Source organism: Miniopterus schreibersii (genome assembly GCF_964146895.1).
Source record: "Miniopterus schreibersii genome assembly, chromosome: 19".
Lineage (NCBI taxonomy): Eukaryota > Metazoa > Chordata > Mammalia > Chiroptera > Miniopteridae > Miniopterus > Miniopterus schreibersii.
Window position 1 is genome coordinate 29,809,611 of NC_138119.1, and position 25,397 is coordinate 29,835,007.

General features: G+C 39.4%; 1 protein-coding gene across 1 annotated transcript; it reads right to left on the minus strand.

Moving 5' to 3' along the window:
* Positions 1-360: 360 nt before the first annotated feature.
* LOC308549093 (apolipoprotein R-like) lies at positions 361-6,700 on the minus strand. Its single transcript, XM_081121400.1, has 4 exons — positions 6,529-6,700; positions 3,232-3,402; positions 1,312-1,487; positions 361-770 (listed from the first exon to the last, which is right to left on the minus strand). Exons 1-4 carry the CDS (start codon positions 6,611-6,613, stop codon positions 636-638), a joined length of 567 nt encoding a protein of 188 aa, XP_080977526.1. The 5' UTR covers positions 6,614-6,700; the 3' UTR covers positions 361-635.
* Between the last annotated feature and the right edge of the window lie 18,697 nt (positions 6,701-25,397).

Sequence of the window (25,397 nt, forward strand, 5' to 3'; positions counted from 1 at the left end):
AAAGACTTTCAAGCTGGTTATTATCTAACGGAAGGAAAGCTGAGCAAAACCAAGTGTACCTTAAATTAAAAGAGGGAGTGAGAAGTTGTTCCAGAGAAATAGTGGTGATCAAATAGATAGAGGGGAGAAGGCTTGGGGGAAGATGTGATATTTGACCTGGGCATTGAAGGGTGAGTAGGAAGTGAAGATGTAGGGTAAAGACACCTCAGACAAAGCACAAGAATGTATTTTTGAGAACCACATATACCCTGAAATACAGTAAAATGGAAAAGAACATTAATCAGAGAAACATTAGGAAATGATTTATGTAAGACCCTAATTTTTCATCACACAGGAATTTACGTGGAAACAAAGACACTTGGATTTTTGAGAGGTGATTATTTATTTCTACCATTCAACCAAATCCAGGAAAGCAGAAGCTTGCACTGAGCTAAGATATAAATGATCAATAGTTTCACATTATCAGTGTCACTAAGATTCTTCTGAAACAGGTCTTTGTTTTTTTCAGTGAATAATGTACTTAAGGATCAGTAGAGTTGCTAATAAGAGAAATGTACTTAATACTTTATTTGGGGGTGCGGATGAGTGAGGGGAAATGGATGTACTGATTTCCAACTGGTGTTCCTCTTTCAATCTTACGCTTGCTTGAGTCGTTTAATCTCCAGAGACAGTTTATACAATTCCAGGGCCATTTTCACGTCCTCTTGGTTTGGGAGACACCGCATGAGTTTAATGCCTTCTACCACTTGCTCACAGCCATTACGAACCTCCTAAAAGAGAAAAAAGAATGGATGTTGAGAAGCTTTCTCTCCAAACTGTGAAAGTAGAAGATTCCTTCAGGGCACCTCACTAATGGCAACAAAAGTGGAGTGTCAAGGCCCTCCTCAGGACTGATGGAAGAAATCCAAGATACTAGGGTCCAGACCAATGAAGCCAGGAAAGAACAGTGCTGTCGAAGACACCCAGGGCACCTCTTCAGGGACAACTGAAGGGGTGGTTTTGATGGCTATGCAAAAGCATAGCACTTGTGGTAGAAAATACAGGGTTGGGCAAGGTTACCTGGATCTTTGGAACCTTTCCCTCCTATCTAAAGGCCTGGTTCTTCTTGCTATTAAATGAGAATTAGAAGTTGTCTTAATGAGCTCACCGAGTGCATTTAGGATGAAATCGCTGATACCAAAAGTGATTTAAAGAACTCAGAAATGAGTCCTGACAAAAGTCAGATCTCATCAGTGTTGGTTGGGACAGTGCTCTGGAGCAGACTACCATTTTTAGAATGTGATAGAACTCCCTGAAATGTGTGCCACTTACCCACTCACACCTGGGCACTTCTGGGTACCAGGTTCTGTTTTCTGAGCAGGCGATAGTTTGAGAGCTGACCACACCATAGCCAGGGTCACACGTGATGGTGACATTTTCAGGCTCAACATACAGATCCTTGTCCTCAGACAGATTTCCATTTTCTATCTCAGGTTTCAGACACAGAGCTGTTGTTATGGAAACACAATTTTGACCATCTCTCGATTCTCAGAATAAGACTTTACAATAGTAGAGGATACTGAGGGATGAATAACACTGATAATAAATTATGCCTGCATGATGAAAGTTGTTTTTACCTCTATTGTATTATTGCAACAATAAAAAATAAAAATAATTTACATTCTATTATCAACATAAAACATTATTATTATCTCCATTTTCCTAGACAGGAAAATTAGGTGCATGAAGTTTATGTGACGTGTCTAAGGTTGCATAGCTTTTAGGTGGCATGATTATGATATAAACCTAGGTTTTGTGGTCCTAGAATCTGAGTTTTCAAAGATACTATATCTCAAAACCTTACTCTTTGCATGATCCTAACTAAGCACGTAATTTTAAATCATATACTCTCAATATCTCTCTGTATTAAATGGAAACAATGGAGAGAAATTAGCCCTTGAGCTGTTGTTTATTTACAGTGTTATTTTTAAAAAGGCACACCTAATCTTGGTGGTCAACCAGAAATCTCTTACGAGGTCAACTTCACTATGAGAAGATGGTAGCAGAAACAGAAACATACATACATGGACACTTGAATTATGACAAGGTAGCACTGCAGAGCAGTGTGGAAACTATGGTCCATTTAATAAATGATGCAGGGTTCATGGATAATTCATTGGGGAAAGACAAACTTTGACTTTGACTTTCCACCATAAACTCATAATTTTCCAAGTGGATTGGGGATGTCAATGTGAAAGGTAAAACAATAAAGGTCTGGAAGATAACATAGGAGAATATATTTCTGTGACCTTGTAAGCAAATATTTCTTAAATAGGACACAAAAAGCTCCAACATCAAGAAGAAGATTGAGCTAAATTGGAATGTTGAACTTCTTTTTATCAAAGCTAGAACACCTTTACGCTACTGGTGGAAACGTAAATTGTTGCAATGACTTTTGAACAAAATTTAGTATCACCTACTAAAAATGAACATGTGCATACTCTGTGAAACAGTAATTCTACTCCTAAATTTGTTCCCAACAGAAATGTTGGCACATTTGTACCAAGAGACATGCACAAGAATGTTCATAAGAGCATTATTTATAACCTAAAACATAAAAAATTCAAACTTTTATAAGATATATAAAATGTGGTATATTCACCCAAAGGAATATTATACAGCAATGAAAAGAAATAAACTATCATTACATGTAAGAACATAGGTGATTTTCCAAAACATAATGTTGAGAAAAGAAGCCAGGCACAATAGAGTAGATGCATGATTTTCTTTATATAAAGTTAAAAAGTTGGCAAAATTAATCCATGTTGTTAGAATAGTGACCTCCTCTGGGGAGTAACTGAGAAAGGACACTTCTGGGGTATTAGCAATGGTAGTGCTTCTTGACCGGAGTGATAGTTTCATGGGTTGGCTCACTTTAGGATAATGGTGACCTATTCAGCTAAGATTTGTGCACAGTTCTGTAGTGTGTTATATTTAAATTAAAACTTTTATTAAAATAAAGTGGCCCTATAGAAAACACACCTCTGAAAACATACATGTTGGTAACAGTGGGATTAAGTGGATGATGCTTCACACTTTTAAAATATTATGCTATATGCATGCATTAATATTAACTACATGAAGTGAATAAATAAATAGAATACAATTTCTAAGTGCTGCCTCTGGCTGGGAGGAGACGGACTTCCATGGTGGTTCTACCTTAGCAAGAGCCATCAGTCAAGTTGAAGTTACCTTTACACTGAGGGGCTGGAGACGACCACTGTGAATTTCTGCAGGTGATTTGTGGCTCTCCAACCAGAACGTATCCTTCGTCACATTTATAGTGCACCACGGTCGTAAAGGATAGAAATGAGCTCATGTCATGATGGGATCCATGGGCAATGCTGGGAGACTTACTGCAGTCTTGAATGGTGAAAGAGAAGGGCGGGAGAGAATGAGCTGGGGTTTAAGTTAATTAACAGTTTTGATAGAAGAAAAGCTATTAAATTGAACTAGTGAGGTGTATTTTCATTTCCTTGTCAAAATCACTAGGAAGGATTTGCTGAGTTCTTCACCACTGTGTTAATCATTTCATATGTGTTATATCTTTTAATCCTACATTAACCCTTTGAGGCAGTATTATCATCACTCACATTCTAGAGAAAGGGAAACACAACCTTAAAGGGGTGAAATATCCTACGTAAGTGCCAGTGACAGGAATAAAATTTAGAGATCAGAACAGTATTCTTCTTATTAGTTGCAATGTCAAGTAATACCCCATAATTGAAGAGATAGGTGGCTCACAACCAGTTAAAATTAATTTTTTAAGAATAATATTTGGGGAAATATTTTTTATAAAGCTTTTTATATCCTGTGAATACTACCCTTAGTCCCAGATGAGGCAGATGAGAAAGGGGCTGTGAGAAAGCCTGATATGTCTCCTTTCAGCAGCTCTGATGGTGAGAACGAAAGACAGATTTCTGCTGCTTTGACGTTAGTCTGTATTCCTCACATTACTCGGAACAAAGGGTGAGTACTTCCCATGGGGTAGGGCGAGGCTGCATTGCAAAGACTGACAGGAGGAGTCATCTTCAGGCCTGTCCAAAAAGGACCACCTGAGGTGGGAGGAAAGCCTCAGTTTAAAAAAGCTGTAGAAGTCACCAGATATCTAGAAGGTAGAAAAGAGCAAGCGATCAACCAGAGTGGGAGGTGGGTTTGACCAGACCCCAGGAACTGCAGTTGGCAGAGCCTCAGAGATGAAGTGCCCACAAAAACAAACTCCCACGACACAGAGCAAGCTTTGAACACCTGTGGGGCCAAGAGTCAGCTCAGATCAAGCACTGTTTCCCTTACCTCTGCTCCTCCCGAAGCTTCGACTCTGGGAGGTTCAGAAAGCATAGCAACAGCCAAGCCAAGGTAATTTCTGTTTAATTCACCTGCATATAAGCCAACTGCTTTCATGAAGCCTTTCCTAAACCACAGATTAAGCACCTCCATAGAAGTATAAAAAAATAACTCTTGCCCCAACTTGTGTGGCTCAGTTGGTTGGAGCAACATCCCACACACCAAAAGGCCATGGGTTCGATTCCTGGTCAGGATTCGTACTCAGGTTATGGGTTTGATCCTTGGTTGGGGGGGGTGGTGTGGGAGACAACAGATTGATGTTTCTCTATCTCTCTCCCTCTCTCTCTAAAATCAATAAAAAGCATGTCCTTGGGTGAAGATTAAAAAAAATAGCTCTTAATTTTTATAAATAAACATATATATGGAATTCTGTACTAGGCTTTTCAGGTAATATTAAGAGCCATAGTTGCGATGTACTTAGATAAGATATAGCTATTTATTTTTTATTTTTATTATTTTTTAATATATCTTTATTGATTACAGAGAGAGGAAAGGAGATGGAGAGAGAGATAGAAACATCAATGATGAGTCATTGATCGGCTGCCTCCTGCACGCCCCCGACTAGGAATCGAGCCCACAACCCGGGCATGTGCCCTGACTGGGAATTGAACCCTGATCGCCTGGATCTTAGGTCGATGCTCAACCACTGAGCCATGCCCGGCCGGGCAGATATAACCATTTAAATAGTTATACCACAACACCAGTCACACAAGTGCCAGGAGAGTAGGACAGGAGATAAAATCGATAGGAAGAGGTGTTTGAGGGAAATGAGGACTGGAGTATCAGGGGAAGGTGTCCAGGAATGAGTAGGAGATACATCTTGAAGGATGGGTAGAAGCAAGTAGCTGCTAAGATAGTAGAGGCAGGTCAATGAGGCAATGAGCCAAGTCTCTGGCATCAGAAGATTGTTACTGTAAAGAAAAGGGGAGACAGAGTCACACAGGGAGATTCAGGTCAAAGCTGACAGGCATTAAGTGCCATTTCAGAGGGTTGAGGCCATAGATAATGAAAGATTTGAGGACACACAAGAAAAAGAGAGAGGGGAGCAGACACATGAAGACATAATTGAAAGATGTTGACACATTTGATAAGGTCTTCTTCTGTTACCTCAAACTCTAAGAGAGGAGGACTTGGGGACAATGTTAGAGGACTCAACATCCCCTGAGCAGAACTTTCTTTATGCTGTACCCACTTTATAACCTAAATTAGTACTATTCCCCAATAATATTCTTGTGTTTGATGTGAAAAATCACCTTCCTAATATAAATTCTTTCTTAATAAACCCACACTTTCCCCTCACCACTCTCAGTGATGGAGAAACTATAGCTTCCACACTAAATCCATCTGCTAGCTCACATAAGAGCATTCAATTATTATTTTAGAGTCAGGATTTTCCCTCCAAGCTATCCTAAATTCTACACTTTTATGCCATGATAACCATTTTCAGGGAATATGCATATAAATATCTTTATTATGAAAATTAACTCTCTTAAGTAAAAAAATAATGTTATCTAGCACAGGAGAAAAATATTTTGCTTAAAGGACATTTCCATTTAAATAATAAGAACAAATTAATTTTCATAACAACAGTTCTAGTAAGTTCTCTCAAACTCTCTCACAGCTCCTTCATTTGTAAAATTTTTCTATATTTCAACAACAATGCCTTACATTTATATAATGGTTTCTGGTTCTCAAATGCCCTACATTTTACTTTAGAAAATTTACTAAATGTTTATAATTGCAGACAGTATTTTTGCTTTACTGATGGAATTTGCTCCCCAATGAATCACTAAGATTGTAGATGAGATAATTAACCTATTTGGAAAGTAAATGTGTTTAAAGCATTTTGGATCATTTAAATATAAGAAATTGACTTGAAAATCAAAGATTATTCCTTGCTAAAGAAGCATCACAAGAACTTTTATAAATCAACACAATTATTCTAGACATACTAACAGCCTCTATCTAGAACAATTTCTTTTATATTTTAAAATTCTTCATTTTTATTAATAACATAGTTCATTATACTCTTTCAAATAGGTTATCAATTACTACCATTTAACTACATTTGATGGATTGTTGTTTGGTAGTTTTCTCTATATCTTAGAGAAACTACCTCCTCGCCCCAATAACCACTGTACTCACCACACAGGCCTGAAGGGCATAGCAGTAGGACCAAGACCCCAAGGAGGTACAGGGCTGGGAGAATGCTCTGCAAGTTGGGGCACATGGTGCAGAGTCTCAGAGGTGCCACACTGGGGCTCAGCAGTCTTAGGCACTTTGAATCAAGATGAAAAAATGTTCTCTAAGTAACAGTTGAAATGGTGCCTAAACTAAGGAACTCGGCCTTGGCAAAGTCCCAGCACTGTGTCACTAAAGGGGAAGGGCAGTGGGAGTTACTAGAAGACAAGGTGTTGAGCACAGATCTGTCAGGGCAAGCTGATAAAGTTCTGGAAGAAGAGTCTGGGGCTTGATGCAAGAGTCCTCTGGGGTTCTGTATGTATTTACTATTGTAACCCCAGGACTACTTTGCTGTTCAGATGGTGCAGATACTGAGTTTCTTTCTGAATATACACATGATTCCTCTCTGAGTAATCAAAGTCAAAAGGTACCAGGGTTGCAGGTACAGGGCATGTGGTGGGCTCTCCAGGTATTATAAGTCATAGCATGAAAGAAAAGAAAATATCTGAGAAACAATAACTTGTCCAGGAAAGTGGTTTCTTCAATCTGCAGTATGAATTACTCATAGAATACATTTTTTAATATAGAAAACAAAATTTCTTTTTAGTTAGCTTACGGTCTAGCCAGAACAGACTAATAGGATGAGTCTGTAAGTGAGAAAATACTCAAGAATCCAGTCCAAACAATAATTATTCTTATACTATTTCAGTGGGGACTTCTTTACATCCTGGGTTTGCTGATGTTCATAAAACACCAAATGAGTCATTCTATGAAACGATTCTAGCCTGTGTTTGCACTGGAAAAGCATGCACTGAAAGTTCAATAGTTGGGGATGATCATTTGAGAAGAAAGGAAGATTTAGTATGACATCTCAATGATACTGGACCCGGGGGAGCCCAGCACTTTGTCTCTAAGCACTAAGAGACAAGTGAAAGGAAGGCGCATTTACATGCTGCATGAATTGGTAACCCCAAGACTAAGTTTCTCTTACCCATCTGAGACTGGCTCTTCATGCAGATTATTTCCCAATTTGTTTCTTAAGTGGGACAGATGAAACTACCAACCTGGATTCCATATCTTGCCACCAACTGTGGATATCTGTGTTTAGACAGTTGTCTAAAACAAAAGAATAATCTCCAGGAATTGTCCTAAAGTAATCATCACTACTCAGCTGAGCTGGAATGACAGCTGCATACCAATAATAACCAAAATCTTATCTCTCAAAATAAATGAGAAGAATTACCAAATATAACTGAGGGTAATTCTTTGGAATATTGAGGAAAGCACAATTAAATTTCAGCTTCCTAGAGAGAAAGGAAAACAAATAAATCCACTAAATGGTTATTTCCTTTAGAAAGAGGAACCACAATAAAGAGAAGCAATTTATTATCTTTTTATTTTTATTTTTAAAATTTATCTTTATTGTTGAAAATATTACAGATGTGACCTTTTTCCTCCATTGATCCCCTCCACCCTGCATCGTCCCCACACCCAGGCCTTCCCCATACCAATGTCTGTGTCCAGGGGTTATGCTAATAGACATATAAGTTCTTTGATTAATCTCTCCCCACCCACTGCCCCACCCCCACCTTCCCTCTGAGATCCCTCAGTATGTTCCATGCTTCTATGCCTCTGGATCTATTGTGTTCATCATAACACATGAGTGAGATCATGTGGTACTTGTCTTCTCTGCCTGGCTTATTTCGCTAAGCATAATACTCTCCAGTTCCCTCCATGCTGTCCCAAAGGAAAAGTGATCCTTCTTCTTTACAGCTGCATAATATTCCAAAGTGTAAATGTCTTACAGCTTTTTAACCCACTCTTCCACTGATGTGCACTTGAGAAGAATATATATTCTGCAGCTTTGGGGTGGAATGTTCTGTAAATGTCAATTAAATCCATCTGCTCTAGTGTGTCATTTAGGGTCACTGTTTCCTTGTTGATTTTTTGTCTGGAAGATGTATCCAGTGAAATCAGTGGGGTGTTAAAGTCCCTTAGTATGACTGTCTTGCTGTCAATCGCTCCCTTAAAGTCCTCTAGAAGTTTTTTTTATAAATTTAGGTGCTCCTATATTGGGTGCATATATGTTTATCAGGGTTATATCCTCTTGTTGGATGGATCCCTTTAGTATTATGTAGTGACCTTTCTTGTCTCTAGTTATGGTCTATCAACTTTTGAAAGTTGAAAGCTACAGTGAGTAACACATTCTGATACTGACATACGAATGGGCTTCTGAGTGATGGAAAAATAAAGTCCAGAAATACACTAATATATATGTGGTTAATTGATTGTAGAAAAAGGTACCAAGGTAATTCAGTGGAGGAAGGGTAGTCTTTTCAACAAATGGTACCAGAACAGTTGGACATCCATATGCAAAACAAACAAACAAAAAACAAAACAAAACCACTTTTACATGTCACCTTACTAATTTTTGATTACCAGCAAATTTTCATCTCATGTAATTTATACACTCTGTACTGAGAAATAACTGTTCAGTACATAAGGTTATGGTAAGCAAACCTCAGGGAAATACGAAGATGAATTCATCATAAAGGAAGGAAAAACATTCCACTTAAAACAAGAAGATGAATGCAAATGCTCTACTTTCTAGGGATGGTGTAGACATTTCAAGAAAGAAGGTAAATGGTCTCGGTGCTGACAGTGTGAAGCAGCGTTGAAGTGGAAACAGGCTGAGGGGCTTGAGCAGAAGCAGAGAAGCAGTCATTTCCTCATCTTGCATGGTAGGCATTCAGGTTCATAAAGAGGCAGGCAGGAGACTGGAGGATTCATCTCAAAGAAGCTGGTCAGCAACAGAGAAGGCACCAATAAGCGCTGATATTTGGGGATTCCTCTGAGTTTGTTAGGGTAGAAGCTAAGCTGGAGGGGAAAGCAGTTTATCTCTCCCTCATGAAAGAGTTCAGTGGCAGAAACACATTCAGGGTGGTCAGCATCTCGGTCCAACGAGGTCATCCAGGGATCAGGTCCCTTCCTCTTTGCTGCTCCAGCATCCCCTAGGGCTTGTTCCCATCAGCACGGTAGAAGGTGGTGAGCCAGCGCACAGTCAGCATTTCAGTCATGCGGCAGAAGAGGAAGTGGAAGGAAAGCAGCTTTCTGTTTAAGAACAAGACTAGAAGCTGCACCAAGGAAGGCTCTAGCTGATATTTAAAGGGGTGAGAGTAGTTCTATTACTTAAAGCAGGTAGGGGGAAATAAACACTGGAAAACAATTAGCAGCATCTGATACAACTCCAAATAAGAAAATATAGCTCACTGTTTAATCTCCCCATGTACATATAACTTAAATCATTTTATGTTGGTCTCCCCCTTAAAAATCAATGTGTAACTAACTACCCTGGCTGGGTAGCTCATTTGGTTAGAGTGTCGTCCAGATATGCCAAGGTTGTGGATTTGATACCTGGTCAGGGCACATACAAGAAGCAACCAATGAATGCATAAATAAGTGGAATGACAAATCGATGTCCTCCCCCCCCAAATCAATAAATTTTTCAAAATTTTAATATATAACCTAGAATCATCATCAACAGGAGTTTACAGAGAACAGAATAGAACTTACAAAGAAACGATTATTAATATTCTCTGATACATATGAGTAGGCATTATATCAATAAAAAATAGAACACTATTTTTTATAAATGAAGAGATCTTCTTTTAATTAATAAAATAGTTAAAATACAAAGTCAAGGAAATATCCCCAAATAATGCAGAGGAAGGATGAGATAGAGATGATATAGGAAACTGAGAGAAAATTATAGGATTGGCAAGTCTAATATCTGACCAGTAAGATATTCATAAAAAGAAAAGAAAAAAATTACTGAAGAAACTATACCAAGAAGATTTCTCAGAAAAAAGAATATGTGTTTTCTTATAGAAGAATAGAGATAAAGGAAAAAAATCCTGTACTATCAGTAATACAAATGGTTTCTGACTTCTCAACTGCAATATTAGAATCTATCATGCAAAGAGGATATCCTTTAAAAGTTCTAAAAGGTAATTACTTTTAACCCAGTTTTCTACTATCAGCCAAATTATCGATCAAGAAGTATCTGGATAAAGACAGTTTCAAATATGCAGGAGCTCAATATTTTACTTCCTATGCATCATTTCCTAGGCAGCTCCTTGAGGATATGCTCCAGTAGAATGAGGAAAGAAGTCAAAAAAGAGGACATGAATTTAAATATCAGAGGTCCGGCCGGGCGTGGCTCAGCAGTTGAGCATCGACCTAGGACCCAGGAGATTGAGGTTCGATTCCCAGTCAGGGCACATTCGGTTGCAGGCTCGATCCCCAATGACTCATCATTGATGTTTTTGTCTCGCTCGCTCTCCCTCTCCTTCCCTCTCTCTGAAATCAATAAAGATATATAAAATAATAAATAAATAAATAAATAAATAAATAAATAAATAAATAAATAAATAATAAATAAATGCCAGAGGCAGAAAGAGCAGGAAAGCGAGCACACAGACATGAGAACCTCCTCTGCATGTCGAAGTGTGCAGCAGACACTGTCAAATTCCTGTGCCCTAGCACTTCAGCGCCCTCTGGACAACTTCCAACCCCAGTGTCTGCTTTGTTTGTCCATATTCCTACTCTGAAGATTACTTCAAACAGTCCCATAGGTGCCATTGGCAACCAGTGTTGATCAGGAGCATGCCTAGCTGGTCTGCGGTGTGGGTCAGATGTCCTGTGAGCAAGCCTCCACCAGTGAGCAGAGGGAGTTAGTGAATAAAGACCCGAGGTCTTCATTTTCAGGACAAATCATAGTTGTGTCCCGCACACATCCAGAGGGCAGTGAGCATAACTGAGCTCCTACCAGCAGCAATAATAACCGCCTCAGTAATGCTCCCTCTTTAGGCTCCCCTCCCTTCTTCCTCTGACTCCCCTCTCACTCACAGTGCATTCTGGAAAATAGGTACCCACAAATCCTTGCCCAAGGGAAACTCAAAATAAACATGAAACAAGGAATTCCTAGCAGCAGGTAATGGTTCTCAAGACCATGGATAGACAGACACCTCCCACGTTAAGTAGGTTTCAGGTTTCCCTAACAGTTCAAGCCCGTCTGTGATATCTGTAATTCAGCGAAAGCCCCTCATACACCATTGCCTGGTCAGACTACGCTTGGGAAAATTAAACAAAAGAGGCAACGTTCACCATAAGGTTCTGTGTACTAGGGAAAGGTAAGAAAGCCAGTGGAGCTGAAATATGAGTGAGAAAGAGATTTCAGAGGACACGAAGTTGGAGGAAGTGGTGGGTGGGAGAGAAGAAAGCCTCCGAAGTACCTCGAGATACAAAAGTGATTGATATGGGGTTTCTCCTTGTGTGGGGGATAGTTGGTCAAGGCTTTTTATAGAGAGAGGAACACAGGCATAAAGAATAAAAATGGCAACAAACAAGTATCTATCAATAATAACCTTAAGTGTAAATGGCTTAAATGTTCCAATCAAAAGACATTAGGGTAGCTGAATGGATAAAAAAATATGACCCATATATATGCTGTCTACCAGAGACACACCTCAGAACAAAAGGCTCACACAAAATAAAAGTGAAGGGATGGAAAACAATTTTCCATGCAAATGGAAATGATAAAAAAAAAAAAAAAGCTGGGGAAGCAATACTCATATCGGACAAAATAGACTTCAAAACAAAGGCCATAACAAGAGACTTCATAATACGAAAGGAATCAATCCAACAACATGATATAATGCTGGTAAACATATATAAACCCAACATAAGAGCACCCAAATATATTTTTAAAACTTCTGGAGGACCTTAAGGGAGAGATCATCAGCAGTACAGTCAGTCATAGTATGAGACTTTAACACCCCACTGACATCACTGGATAGATCTTTCAGACAAAAAAATCAACAAAGAAAGAGTGACCCCAAATGACACACGAGATTAGATGGATTTAATTGACGTTTACAGAACCTTTCACCCCAAATCTGCAGATATACATTCTTCTCAAGTGCACATGGGACATTCCAAAGATAGACCACATGTTAAGACACAAAACAAGCCTCTAGAAGTTCAAGAAGATTGAAATCACATCAAGCATCTTCTTGGATCACAAGGACATGAAATTAGAAATCAACCACAGTAAAAACACTCAAAAACATTCAAACACATGGAAGGTAAATAGCAAGTTATTAAACAATGAATGGGTTACCAATGAGATCAAGGAAGAAATCAAACACTTCCTGGAGACAAATGAAAATGACCACACGACAACCCAAAATCTATGGGACACAGCAAAAGCAGCCCTGAGAGGGAAGTTCATAGCATTACAGGTTTACCTCAAAAAAAAAAAAAAAAAAAAAGAAAGAAAAAAAGAAAACTTTCTAATAAACTGTCTAACCCTGCAACTTAAAGACTTAGAAAGAGAACAGTTACTGAGAAAGTCTATGTGTTAACCTATATGTAAAACACTGATTTGTTAACTCTCTGAGATAAGTACTATTATTCTTTCCACTTTATCAGAGATAAAATTGAGGGACAGAGGGTTTTGCTGCCAATGGCTATATAGCTTTTAAGTGGCATAGCTGGGATATAAACTTAGATTTTGGAAATTTATCTATAAAGTTGAAGAGACACACTATGCAAACAGCATGTGAATCAAAAGACATGTACAGGAATATCCATACTTGTGCAATAGCCAAAGAACTAAAACAATCTAAACTCCATCTTTAATAAAGTGGATAAGTAGAGTATGCTTACACAATGGAATAATATGTAGCAATGACAATGAATGGACTACGGCTATGGACAACATGAATCAATCTCAGAAACATGAGCAAAAGAAATCAGCCATATGCGCCTCAAGCCTTAGGTTGTTCAGTGCAAGCAGAGTGAGCGCGACCCTTCCCGAGTCCTTCTTCAGTTGCATAGGTTGGAATTGTTCGCTGTGTGCTTTTTGGTTTTTAAATGGAAAGTCACTTAGATTTCCTGAGTTTTGTATTTCCGTGTCTGTCTTTGATCGGCTATGAGAGCAAGTTCAGTGCTGTGTGCAGATCGCCTTCTTTCAGCCGTTTCTCTCTCTAAAATGAGAAAGGCTGTCCCTCGGGGCGTGACGCATCAGTGTGGTTCTGCAAGGAGGGACTCCTTCTCCTTGTGTTTTTTGTATTCATAGTTTCTTTTCTAATGGTATAAAAATTTTTTTAATTGATTCAACTATTTTGCAGAATGTACTAAGTATTCTGTATCCTTGGTTAAAAAGAATTCATGGGTGAAAATGTGCCTGGAAAGCAAAAGTTTGCATGTTTGTTTGTTAAGAAAACTGTTTGAAAATGTTATCGCATGCTTAGCTGGAGAAAAGTACAGGCCGGCGTCCCACCACCTTTCAAGGGTGCTGCCGGGTTTTCAGAACCAGGTACAGTCAGGGTCGTACCCCAAGGACATTCCTGCTTACCTTACCCGTTAGGTTGGAAAACTAGAGACTTGGAATCCCTGCAGCTTTTTAGAGCCCCCCTCTGCCTCCCCAGCTGGCCTGGGAGGAAGGGCAGCCTGCTGACCTGTGGTGTCCCCGAGGGGCCCTTTCTTCCTATCTGTCCACCAGGTGAGTTGCACTGTCCTGCTTGCTCAGGGTCGGGATGCCACAGGAGAGCAGTAGGCAGCGGAAACTTCACTCGTACCAGTCCTGGTGGCAAAGCCCTGGAAGCACAAGGGTCTGAATCCTACTAGTAGAAAGTTCTGTAACAAAAGCCAGTCCCTAGCACCCGTAGCTGCTGGGGTCTGGACCAGTGTGAGGCAGTGATTGCAAAAGTCCCTGTTCTAACCTGGCAAGGAGCCGAGGGACTCTGTCCCTGGTGGGTGATGCTAAGAGCACATCTCTCAGCCCAGTCCTATCCCCCACCCCCTCCCCACACACACATGCAATCAAAGCTGCCCCTTTCCTGTGCAATCCTGGAGAGCGGCATCCTTTCCTTGCCCACTCCTATGTCAGCAGGACTGACCTTATTGCTCCCCCAAGTTCCTACAACCAGCATTTCCTCCAGCCTTTTCCCATCACATCCAACTAGACCCTATGAACAGGCCACAGGACCTTCTACGACCAGCTGGACTGTTGGCCGTTAACAGGCTCGTTCCAGCCTGCTACTCTTTGTCCGGTACACAAGGGGCTGCTCGTACTATTTTCTTATGAGCATGCTCAGTATGGCATATGGACATATAATTTAACATCTCTGTGGAGTGTGACTTTGTTTTTTATGTATTTGTATGCAGTAGAGGGCTTGTTCTAGAAAACTCTGCCTGTATCTTACTGTACTGTTCGAGAAAGCTGAATTCCACATTGCCAACGAAAGCGTGAAATGTTCACGAGCCTTCTTCCTCCAGGAAAAGCCATTCAAGCCTGATTATTTTTCTAAGTAACTTCAATTAAATTGAAGGAAAAAAGAAAAAGAAAAAAAAAAAGAAATCAGCCATAATATGATACACTTTGCATGATCCCATCTATAAAAACAAGTAACACATCCACACTAAGCCAGTAATCAGGGATGTGTGCTTATTTTGTAAAACTATAACAGAAAGGAAGTGATCACTACACACCGCAGAGTGGTTATATTTGGGGGCCGGGGAGGAGTGAGAAGGCAGTGATGTGGTAAGCCATGGAGAAACAGGTTCTGCAAGAGTGAGTTGTGACAGACTAAGGACTGGCATCCTTCTGAAATAAATGAATATATTTTGGAGACAGATAGAAACTGAATAGCTGGATAAGAAATACTATGGTATTGAGCCACAGTTTCCTATGTGCTGAGTCATCGTATATCTATGGATACTGTTTTAGTTTCCAAACAATCTCACGAGATTTGAATTCAGAAATGAAACGATTAAAAAAAAAAAAAGCTTTATCAACTGTACTCTAAATCCAAATCTGTTGCTGCAATTAAAGCATGATACAAATATTATTATTAAATATTTGTTTCCTAAAATATTAACTATAACAAGGCTGTTCTATTAGCTCCCCCTTGCTGTAGTGAGATTTTCTCAGGGTTTTACCATTTAAAAGCAAGGGTAGTGATGCCTTTGCAGATGAGATTTCTGTTACTTTCTTCCTTGTAACAAAACTTCAGAAGTAGAGGAAAGAAAAGAAAGAAAGGAAAAAGTCATTATTCAGAGTCATTTGAAAGTAAAAAAAAAAATTAAAATTAAATAGAGGTAAGAATCCCCAGTTGGCTCCATCTGACTCTCATTTTGTTCGTCTGTCACCCTTCACCATCTACTTTTCTGGCGCTTCCTCCTTCGTAGATCTAACTCTAGGTAACCCTTGAGGATTTGCTTCTCCTCATCTATTTTCTGTTTTTAAATAAGTCTCTTGAGAGCACTCTAAATGTCCATGAAGAGTCATATACTTTGGAGGTATAATGCTTGGAAGCATTATATTAAAGGTGGAAAAATTAAAGGGGAAAATAGTTAATTTGAATGGAACTTTTTACATCACTCATATATCAAACACCGCTAAGTAAATATAAAGGATATTAAAATAGTTAAAAATATATAACAATTAAGATTTAATGGCCCAATCATAAAAGACTTCTCTACAAATCATTAGAAATAGAACTATCAAATACAAACATAAACAAAGATCAGGTAAATCAAAAAACAAGCAACACAAATGTTCAGGGAGCATTTCCTAAGTTAGATTCCCTGGGAAACAGACTTGGAGATGGAGGCTTGCCCGGAGGTGGCTCACCGAGGGTGCTTACAGGAACAGCACCCATGCAGGAATGGGGGGAGCAGGACTGGGCAGCAGGGAAAGCTGAGCTGGGAAGCAGCTGCATGAGAACCTTCAGCAGGTCCCCGGAGCACTCTGAAGCTGGGATGGCCCTTCGAAGACGTCCAGGATTAAGTCAAGGGAGGTGGGCCTTGGAACCGCTGTATCAACCCATCAAAGGATGTAGGCTTCCCCCAGGGGAGAGATTCCAACCTTGGATGAGGCAGTTCCCCCGGACCCCCAAAATGCCTTATGCTTTTAAAATGCAGGTTCCCAGGCCCCATCCCCTTATCAAACACATCCGGCAGGGCTTCAAGGATCTGAATTATTTTTTAAATGCCCCAAGTGATTTCTCAGATGCAACAGATTGGGGAATCACGAGTCTAACAGAGATGCTACTCATTCATTTTTCTATGTATTTCACCATCTATCTTTGTTTCAAAATAGAGCTTTAGTAGCCATGTGTCTGGATATCAGTAACTTAACTCCTTGTAAAAAACCTCAAACTCAACTAATGTTTTAATAGATCGACTCAATTCTTACAAAAAGCTGATATATTTGGCTGTTGGAAGAACGGCCTTGCAATTGGTGATGGGTTATTTCTCACACAATAACCCATGAGATAAATTTCAATTTTCTATTTTAATATTATTTTAATAAAAGCAAATAGGTCCTCTTTCAGAACTATTTTTCACTTTATCAACCAAGAGGAAATGTATAATTATTGTATTTCCCATTTTTTCCTTGTCTGAAAATAAATCCAAATAAAATTACGATATAAGTCTAAATTTTAATACATTTACTATCACTCTTCCAGCATTTCTCCTCTATAGGTATAACTCTAAACAATCCTTGAGTGGTTTTGACTTTGCATTTTTATTTTAGCAACTTTAAGTTATACAGACTGCACCAGTTCTCAGTATATTATCTTTTGGCTAGAAATTCACCATTTATTACAGCTCTGCGATAATGGATTGAATCCCGTTAAGCATTTCTCCTTTATAATGAGCGTGATGTTAGGCTTTGTCAATAGAGGGTGCTAGAGAGACACTGCAGGAAGAAAGAACTCTCCTGCAGTTTTCTGCTGCTTCTGGGGAGCTAGCAGTGTGAGTGTGAGGCTATCTGGTGGTGCTCTGCCCCAGCCAGGTGCTCAGAATGCACAGCCCCATGGCAACCTGGCAGCCCTGAACTGGCCTGGCCATCACCTCCCTGCGATTCTCCTGACAGGGGGTCCTGCTCCAGGCTTCTCTCCACCCCCGTGCTCCATCTGCCTGTCTGTGCACCTGGCCACCAGCTGCGGCTTGCCTGCATCCCATCTCTCCCTCGAAGGCTAGACACGGGGGTCCCCTATCACTCTGCACATCTGTGCACCTGGCCACCATCTATATTCACCTCACAGGCCGCGAATGACCCAGTGCCCCTATGCCAGCTGCAGGCCCACACGCACAGTCACCAGCTGCAGCTCAGTGATGTTCTGCCTGCATTGTGGAGGGTTGGTTGCTGCAGACCAGCTCTGGTTCAGGCAACTAGTGAACTTCTATGGCATCTAAAGAGTTGCAATTAGACCTTTTCCTATGACGTCTAAACCCCAGCCTTGGAGAGGAGCCCCCTTTGAAGTTTGTCCTTGCTTGAGCACTTTTCCTCTGCCCTAGGATACCATATAAAGTTTTCTTATATTCTATACTTACTCTTCTGTCACTGTTTAATCATTTTTGTTTTTTAATATATCTTTATTGATTTCAGAGAGAAGAAAGGAGAGGGAGAGAGAGAGATAGAAACATCAATGATGAGAGAGTCATTGATAGAGCCCACAACCTGGGCATGTGCCCTCACCGGGAATCGAACCCCAATCGCCTGGATCCCAGGTCGACGCTCAACCGCTGAGCCACTCCCGGCCGGGCTTAATCATTCTTTATGTTAAACTTCCTCTGCTTAAATCATTGTCTGGCTTCTATCTTCTGATTGGATCCAGACTGATACCTGCACATCAGGTATTTTGATGTAAAATACATCAAATTAAAAATAGGTGTAATTTAAAATTTGCAATGCTTGAGCTTCTACTTGATGTAGCACTAGATGCCGCCTACAATTTCTAAGAAAAATTATTGTTTTAGAAATAAAATTTTTAAATTACATTAACCCATTCAGGATATTTAAATATATTTTGAATACAGGAGAATTTGGCATATCTTTAAATCTGCAAACAGGCTTATATGAGGTGATTATCTGCCTAAAATTGGTGCAAACATAGAATTAGGAACTGTAACTCCTGGGTTCAGAGGAATTCAGGAAATTACATATTCCCCTTATAGTTCCCTTAAATGCAAAAAAGCAGTATGGTTTACCAATTTCATTCTACTTGTGGTTATTAAACCTAGAATTAGTTTTATTTTATTTGTCTGTAGTCAGAGAATATTTAGCGCAGGAGGTATTATGGTTTTCTTAGGCTGAACTAAACTTTAGCACCAAATTAATATTTCTATACACTTTTTTACTCATAGTATAGTTATTCAGCGCCATTGTGGACAAACCTCTGAGGGAAATATAAAGACAAATTAGTCACAGTGGAAGGTTAAACATTTCACTTAGAACAAGGAGATGAATGCAAATGCCTTCTACGGAAGGGAGCAATTATTTCAGGAAAGAATAAAAGTTCTCTTAATGTTAATAGTATGAAACTAATGTGGCAGTGGAAAGAGGCGAAGGGGTGGAAGGAGAAGACAGAATTCAAAGAAAATATAGAAGCAGTGATCTCCTCATCTTACCTGGTAGAAATTCAAGTTGTAAATAAGCAGGCAGAAGACCAGAGGACCTTTCTCTAGATAAACTGGATAGCAACAGAGAAGACACTAATAAACAGTAATATTTGGATAGTCCCCATCCTGAAAGGGACAAGATACCTGAAAACTCAGTGACTCAAACCAAATACAGTCAAACCTTGGTTCTCGAATGTCTCCCATCTCTAACAATTCGGTTCTCCACCAAGTTGTTCACAGAAAGAATTTCTTGGTTGTAGGACAAAACTTCAATTCTTGACCTGACAACCCTTAAACGCTGGTACATTAGCATGACAAAAAGCACCTCTCAGGCCACAAACAAAGGAGAGAATGAGTCAGTTTACCACTAAACTTTGCATTGTTAACATCTCAAGAAATTGTTCTATGAATACCTTCGTGTGTCTTTTTTACCTTTGTTGCTGATAAATGGATGATTAGCACAATTTTAAAACAAAAAGGCCATCAAGAGTGCTGATGTTGCCAAGGCTATGAAAGTGCTCATGAAACAGTGATAGCAAGCAATTGAGGTAGAAAAATTGTTGTTGATTTGGATAAACCAAAAGCAGTTAGCTGGTGACAGCATTTTGGAGGCAATGATATGTAGAACATGTCATTGAAGGTGCCACATGCTGACCTCCTGAAAACACCCCTGGAATGAGTGCTGAAAGTGACTCGTTTAAGGCCAGTAGGGGGTAATTCAATAAATTTCAGAAAAGAAATGTTTGTTTATAGGTTAAACAGTATACTAGACATGTACTTTAAGAAAGATTAAAACAGGGAATCATTTGGGGGACTGAAAAGAAATAATTTAATTTACATTATTTCTAATGGAAAACAATGACGTTCAGTTTTTGAACAAATTGCTCCTCCAACAGCTTTCAGAACAAATTAAGTCTGAGAACTGAGGTTCCACTATAAAACTTTATTTTTCTTTCATGAAAGAAAGAGGCATTAGGGCATTTTGGATGGTCAGCAGCTCTGCCCAACATTGGCAACCAGGGACTAGGTCCCTGATCTTGCCAGTGGAAATCATGTTCTTTCACAGGATTGCAAGGAAAGCATTCCAGTGACCAACTTATGGGAGATTGTGGCATGGTGAGTTGTCTGGGTGGAAATAGAAGGCTTCCCCTGGGGTTCCCAATGTCTCATCTCCCTCCATCCTGCCATAGAAAAAGTCCAGCCTTTTCTTCTTTGAGCCCAGAACAAAGACCAGTGTCCAGAGATTTTGTGCCATAGTAAAGCTTCGTCCTTTGTCCATTTGGTCTTCCATGGGCCTCAGGCACCTGCTAGACCTGTATGACTGCTATGAAACCCAAAAACGAATAGGGAGAGTGCATGTTACCAAGCAAGAGAGAAAGAGAGAGAGGGAGTTTGCCTTTGTTAGGCTGATTATATAATCTTGGGCTTGGGATGAACCAGGCACTTATTCAAACTAATCAATCAACTTTCACTGGCTTCTGATGTGTCCACCCCCTAACCAATCTACTTCTTAGATCTTCTAGGGTTCTGTGTCCCTTACCCAGTCATACCCTTTTCCCAGGCCAGACAGACAGGCTTCTGCTGTTTTTATACTTCACCCAATATGCTCACTTTGGGGGATTAGGTCCTGAGGGAAGAGGATGCCCTGGGGAGTGTGTGAAGCTGTAAATTCCTAGTGAAGCAGTCCCAATTTTGGATTCAGCTTCCTAGTTTATTATGTTTAATAATGTCTGATTCCCTTTGCTCCCTCCCTTTTTTAATATCTAACTACCTCGAACACTCCCTCTTCATTGCTTCAGTGCCCTGTGGGATACTCTTTTCATCGTGGCAAAAGTTGGCTCATTAGCACCCATGGGGAAAGAGGAAATTGAGAGCAAGCTGCTTCCTTTTTAAGAACAGGAACAGGAAGTTGCACCCTTTGGGATGTTGCTCTAAGGAGAGCTCAAGCTGAGGAGCCATGTGTCCTGTTGATATTTAAAATGGTGAAAGTGGTTCCTGACTAGAAAAAAGGGGGTTAATATAGGTAAATAATAAGCAGTCTCTATTATAACCACACTTTAATTTTAAAAGACTTGCTATTCCATCACACTGCAGAAGCGTACTGTCCTTAAGGTTACACAGAACCTTAAATGAGATTATTCAGGCCTCATTCTTATAAAAGTTTTACCATAGACAGTCAGTCAGAGTGCCAGAGAGTCTCCTCCATTGGCCAAGATGGCAAGATGGTTCTTACACTAAGCAAACCAAAAGCTAGAAATTTGAATGGACAGGACCCAAGCATGCCAAAAACTAGCAAGATAATTGGATAGAGAAAAAGCCCTCCCCTCCTAATCCCTATAAGAACCCAGGGCTTGAGCAGGAAGGGGAGATGGTCTTTGAGATGGGAGTCCACCATTCTCTCAGGTTGGGTGGCACCTGAATAAAACCTCTTTCCTTTTGCACCAGCACCTGCCTCATGAGTTTGGCTTTCATTGCAGCAGGCAGTCAAACCCATATTTTTTCAGTTACAAAAGAACAACTAACCAATGATTATTAGCAACGGTTTGCAGGGAGAAAAATAATACATCTCTACTACAAATAGCTCCATGGAGACAAGAACGAACCTAGGTAGAAAGAATAGAATACTATTTTTTAAAAAGATAAAAGGAAAAATTCTTTTGGAAAATGTTATAAAGTGTTCTTAAAAGAAATTGAAATCTTCAACTAATGGGTTAGAATATAAAGCTGAGGAAATCTTGGAGAAAGGTGCACGAGGCCCGGCCGGGCATGGCTCAGTGGTTGAGCGTCGACCTGAAATCCAGGCGATAGGGGTTCGATTCCCGGTTAAGGCAAATGCCCGGGTTGTGGGCTCGATCAATGACTCTCTCATCATTGATGTTTCTATCTCTCTCTCTCCCTCTCCTTTCCTCTCTCTGAAATCAATAAAGATATATTAAAAAAGAAAGAAGAAAGAAAGAAAGAAAGAAAGAAAGAAAGAAAGAAAGAAAGAAAGAAAGAAAGAAAGAAAGAAAGAAAGGTGCATGAGAATAAGGAAAGAGTTGATAAGCATTTGATGTCTCTGAACCTTGGAAAAATTTGATGCAGTGAAAATTTTATTAGAACATGTAAGAGGTATTGGAAATAGAAAATTATGCAAGCCAGCAAATGAACATCACTAACAGGGGCATTATCACGCCAGAATAAAACAAAACCAAGTTGTAAAGAATGGAAACATGCTAATAGAATACTACTTGATTTAGTGCAGTCATAACATATAAAAGTTATTGATGCAACTAAAATCGTGCAATAACTACTTTGGAAGAAAGAGGGAGAAAAAGCATATGATTAAATAAGAAGATGACTAAATATTTGTGATTAATATATAAATGGATGATTTATAAAATAAATATGAAAATATATTTATTATCTAAAAATATGGTGATAAATATCAGGGGGTAAATAAATGCTACAAGAGGTGACAGTGGTTCTCTGGGAGTAGAGAAAAAGAATTGTGTCGGACTGGTTAGTACACTAATTTGCTAAATATACATATATTTTAAATTAATTTTAAAGATAAAGTTGTAGGTCCAGAAATAGTTGCATTTGTAATGTGGTTTATAATTTATAGAATTAGATACAAAAATTAAAATTTAAAATGTGAAGTTAAAATTTAAAATGAAAATAGAGAAAGGTAAAATGGAGTTGAGATATTTGTACTTACCTTTATTATTTCACTATTTATTTGTGTATACTTGTATTCATTTCAGATAATTTTTCAAAGGCACTTAAAAAAAGAATAAATTAAACAATGGAGGAACAATTCATAACAGTATGAAAATAAGTTTCTGTACTGCTTCTTTATACTCATAGAGAATGGTAAGAAAAAAACATGAAGAATTGATATTTAAAAGTCTCAACTCTTTCTTTTTTATTGAATTTATTGGGGTGACGCTGGTTAACAAAATTATACAGGTTACAGGGGCACAATTCTACAATACATCATCTGTACACTGTATTGTGTTCAGCACCCCAAGTCAAGTCCTTGTCCATCACCATTTGCACCCCCCATACCTTCTTCCACCTCTGCCTACCCACCTCCCCCTGGCAATCACCACACTGTCGTTTTTGTCTGTGAGCTTTTTCTCTGTTTTTCTTAATCCCTCCACACACCCCTCCCAGCTCCCCCAACCCCTACAGCTGTCAGCCTGCTCTCTATCTATGAGTCTGTCTCTGTTTTGTAAAAGCCTCAATTATTTTTTCTGTACAACTAAAGAAAAAGCTTGAGGTAGATAATTCTTTAGCTGAGCACATTAATAATATGAAAATATAAGCATACTTAGCTTTTTTTCTTTCCCAACCCATCCCAATCTCCAAACCAATTTCTCTGTAGTAGTAAACCATTCTTAAACACAGCTACAAAAATCTACCAAGAATTTCTATGTATATAATGCATTTAAAATATCAACTATCGCCCTGGCTGACATGGCTCAGTTGATTGGGCGTCATCCGTGCACCAAGAGGTTGCCATTTTTGTTCGCTATCAGGACACATGCCTGGGTTGTGGGCTCGATCACTGGTGGAGGGCATGCAGGAGGCAGCTGATCGATGTTGCACATTGATGTTTCTTTCTCTGTCTCCCTTACTCTCTCTAAAAATCAATAAAAATAAAATATTTAAGAAATAAAATATTAACTATCAAATTATCTAATAATCAGTGAACTCACTAGTAAGTATAATTTCATGCAGTATGCAATAATACTTCCTAGCATCCAACACAAATTTAGTTTTTATTCTATCCTAGAGGAAACATGTATCATGATTTAAAAAAAACAATAAAATAATGTGACAAATAAATGATATAAATGAAATAGAAAATTAATTCAACTAGTACATAACAAAATAAAATAAAGTCATGTTTTTAAAATCGTTATTCAACAAATTAAGAGTTTTCTACATGAGGTTTGTTGGCAAGGGAGGCAGATAGAAGGATATAGTCACTTATGCTGATGAGAGAGGGTGAGTGAGAATTAGTGAGAGCCAGTGAGTAAAATAGAAATTGCCAGATATTTATCCACATCTAAGCTGAAAGAACTAGTCAATGTCTTCTCCTCCAGTCCCTGCTAATGTTGGAAGTAGACACAGGCAAAAACAAATCTGTTTGGGTTTCCTTTGCTTACAACTATACAGCACCTGCAAACATGACACTATGCTGGCAATTTAATTATTTTTTCAATGATACATGACCCCCCTCCCCCCCGCCCCAATAAGGCAATGGCAATTATTTTTCTGTATGTTTTAGATTTTATTTTAAATTTTTGATATAAAATATCCAGGCTCCTTTTCCTCCTCTCACCCAAACCTCCGATGAGCAGAAGGTCAAATAAGTTCTCTTGGAAATTCTTCTCATATGGCTTTTCTGAGCCTTCTTGGGTTCCCCACATTCTTAACAGTATTTTCCACTTTTCTGGATCATATTTCAGTGAATAATGTGAAGATGGTAGTTATAATATATAAAGCACTAAGGAATGAGCACGGATGATGATGCGACCATGTTCATGGAATGTCTTGGGGCAATCCTGGAGCTCATGCTGCATCCTAACATCCCGACTGGAAAGAGCAGAATCAGTATTTGTTCTAGTGGTTTGTTGACTCATCGGTGAATTTTAGTTGTTTTGTGGGCAGTATTAACAAATAGTCTATCTGCCAGAACAGTCACAGAGCCCAATGGGGGAAAGAAAACCAAATAAGCTCATTCCAAAAAATAAAGGGAATTGTGTTAAGCGCAACAAAAGCAAACTTTTACAGGAGTCTGGTAAAGAGAAATGAGAGATATGAGTAGAGAAAGAGTGATAGACCAAAACGGCACATTGGCAGAGAGCCATAGAGAAAAGACAACTGTGCTCTGCCTGTATCCTCACCCTGGAGGTTACTGTAAACAAGCCCCACAGTGCCATTGGCTACTTGTGTCTCTGTGCCTGATGGTGATCCTAGTCCCCAGGAGCCTGTGCAGCTCGGCCATAGTGGGGTCGGATGTGCTTGGGGGTCAATGCTGCCACAGCAAGTCTTCACCAATGAGAAGAGGAAGTTGGTGGTTAATACCCAGGTCCTCGTCCTTAAAAGGACAACTCAGTTGTGTTCCACCTGCTCTCAGAAGGCAGTCAGCATGATTGAGCTTCTGGTGGCACCAGCAGTGACCTCTTAATAATGCCCCCTCTTTAGGCTGGCCTCCCTTCTTTGTCTTACTTTCCACTTGGGCAGGGAGGTTTATGGAACCAACGCCCAAGGAAATTAGTGACACACAAATTCTTGTCTCAGGGTAAACCCAGAGTAGACATCAATCAAAAGGAATTCCTAGTAGCAGGAGCAGATAATGGCTT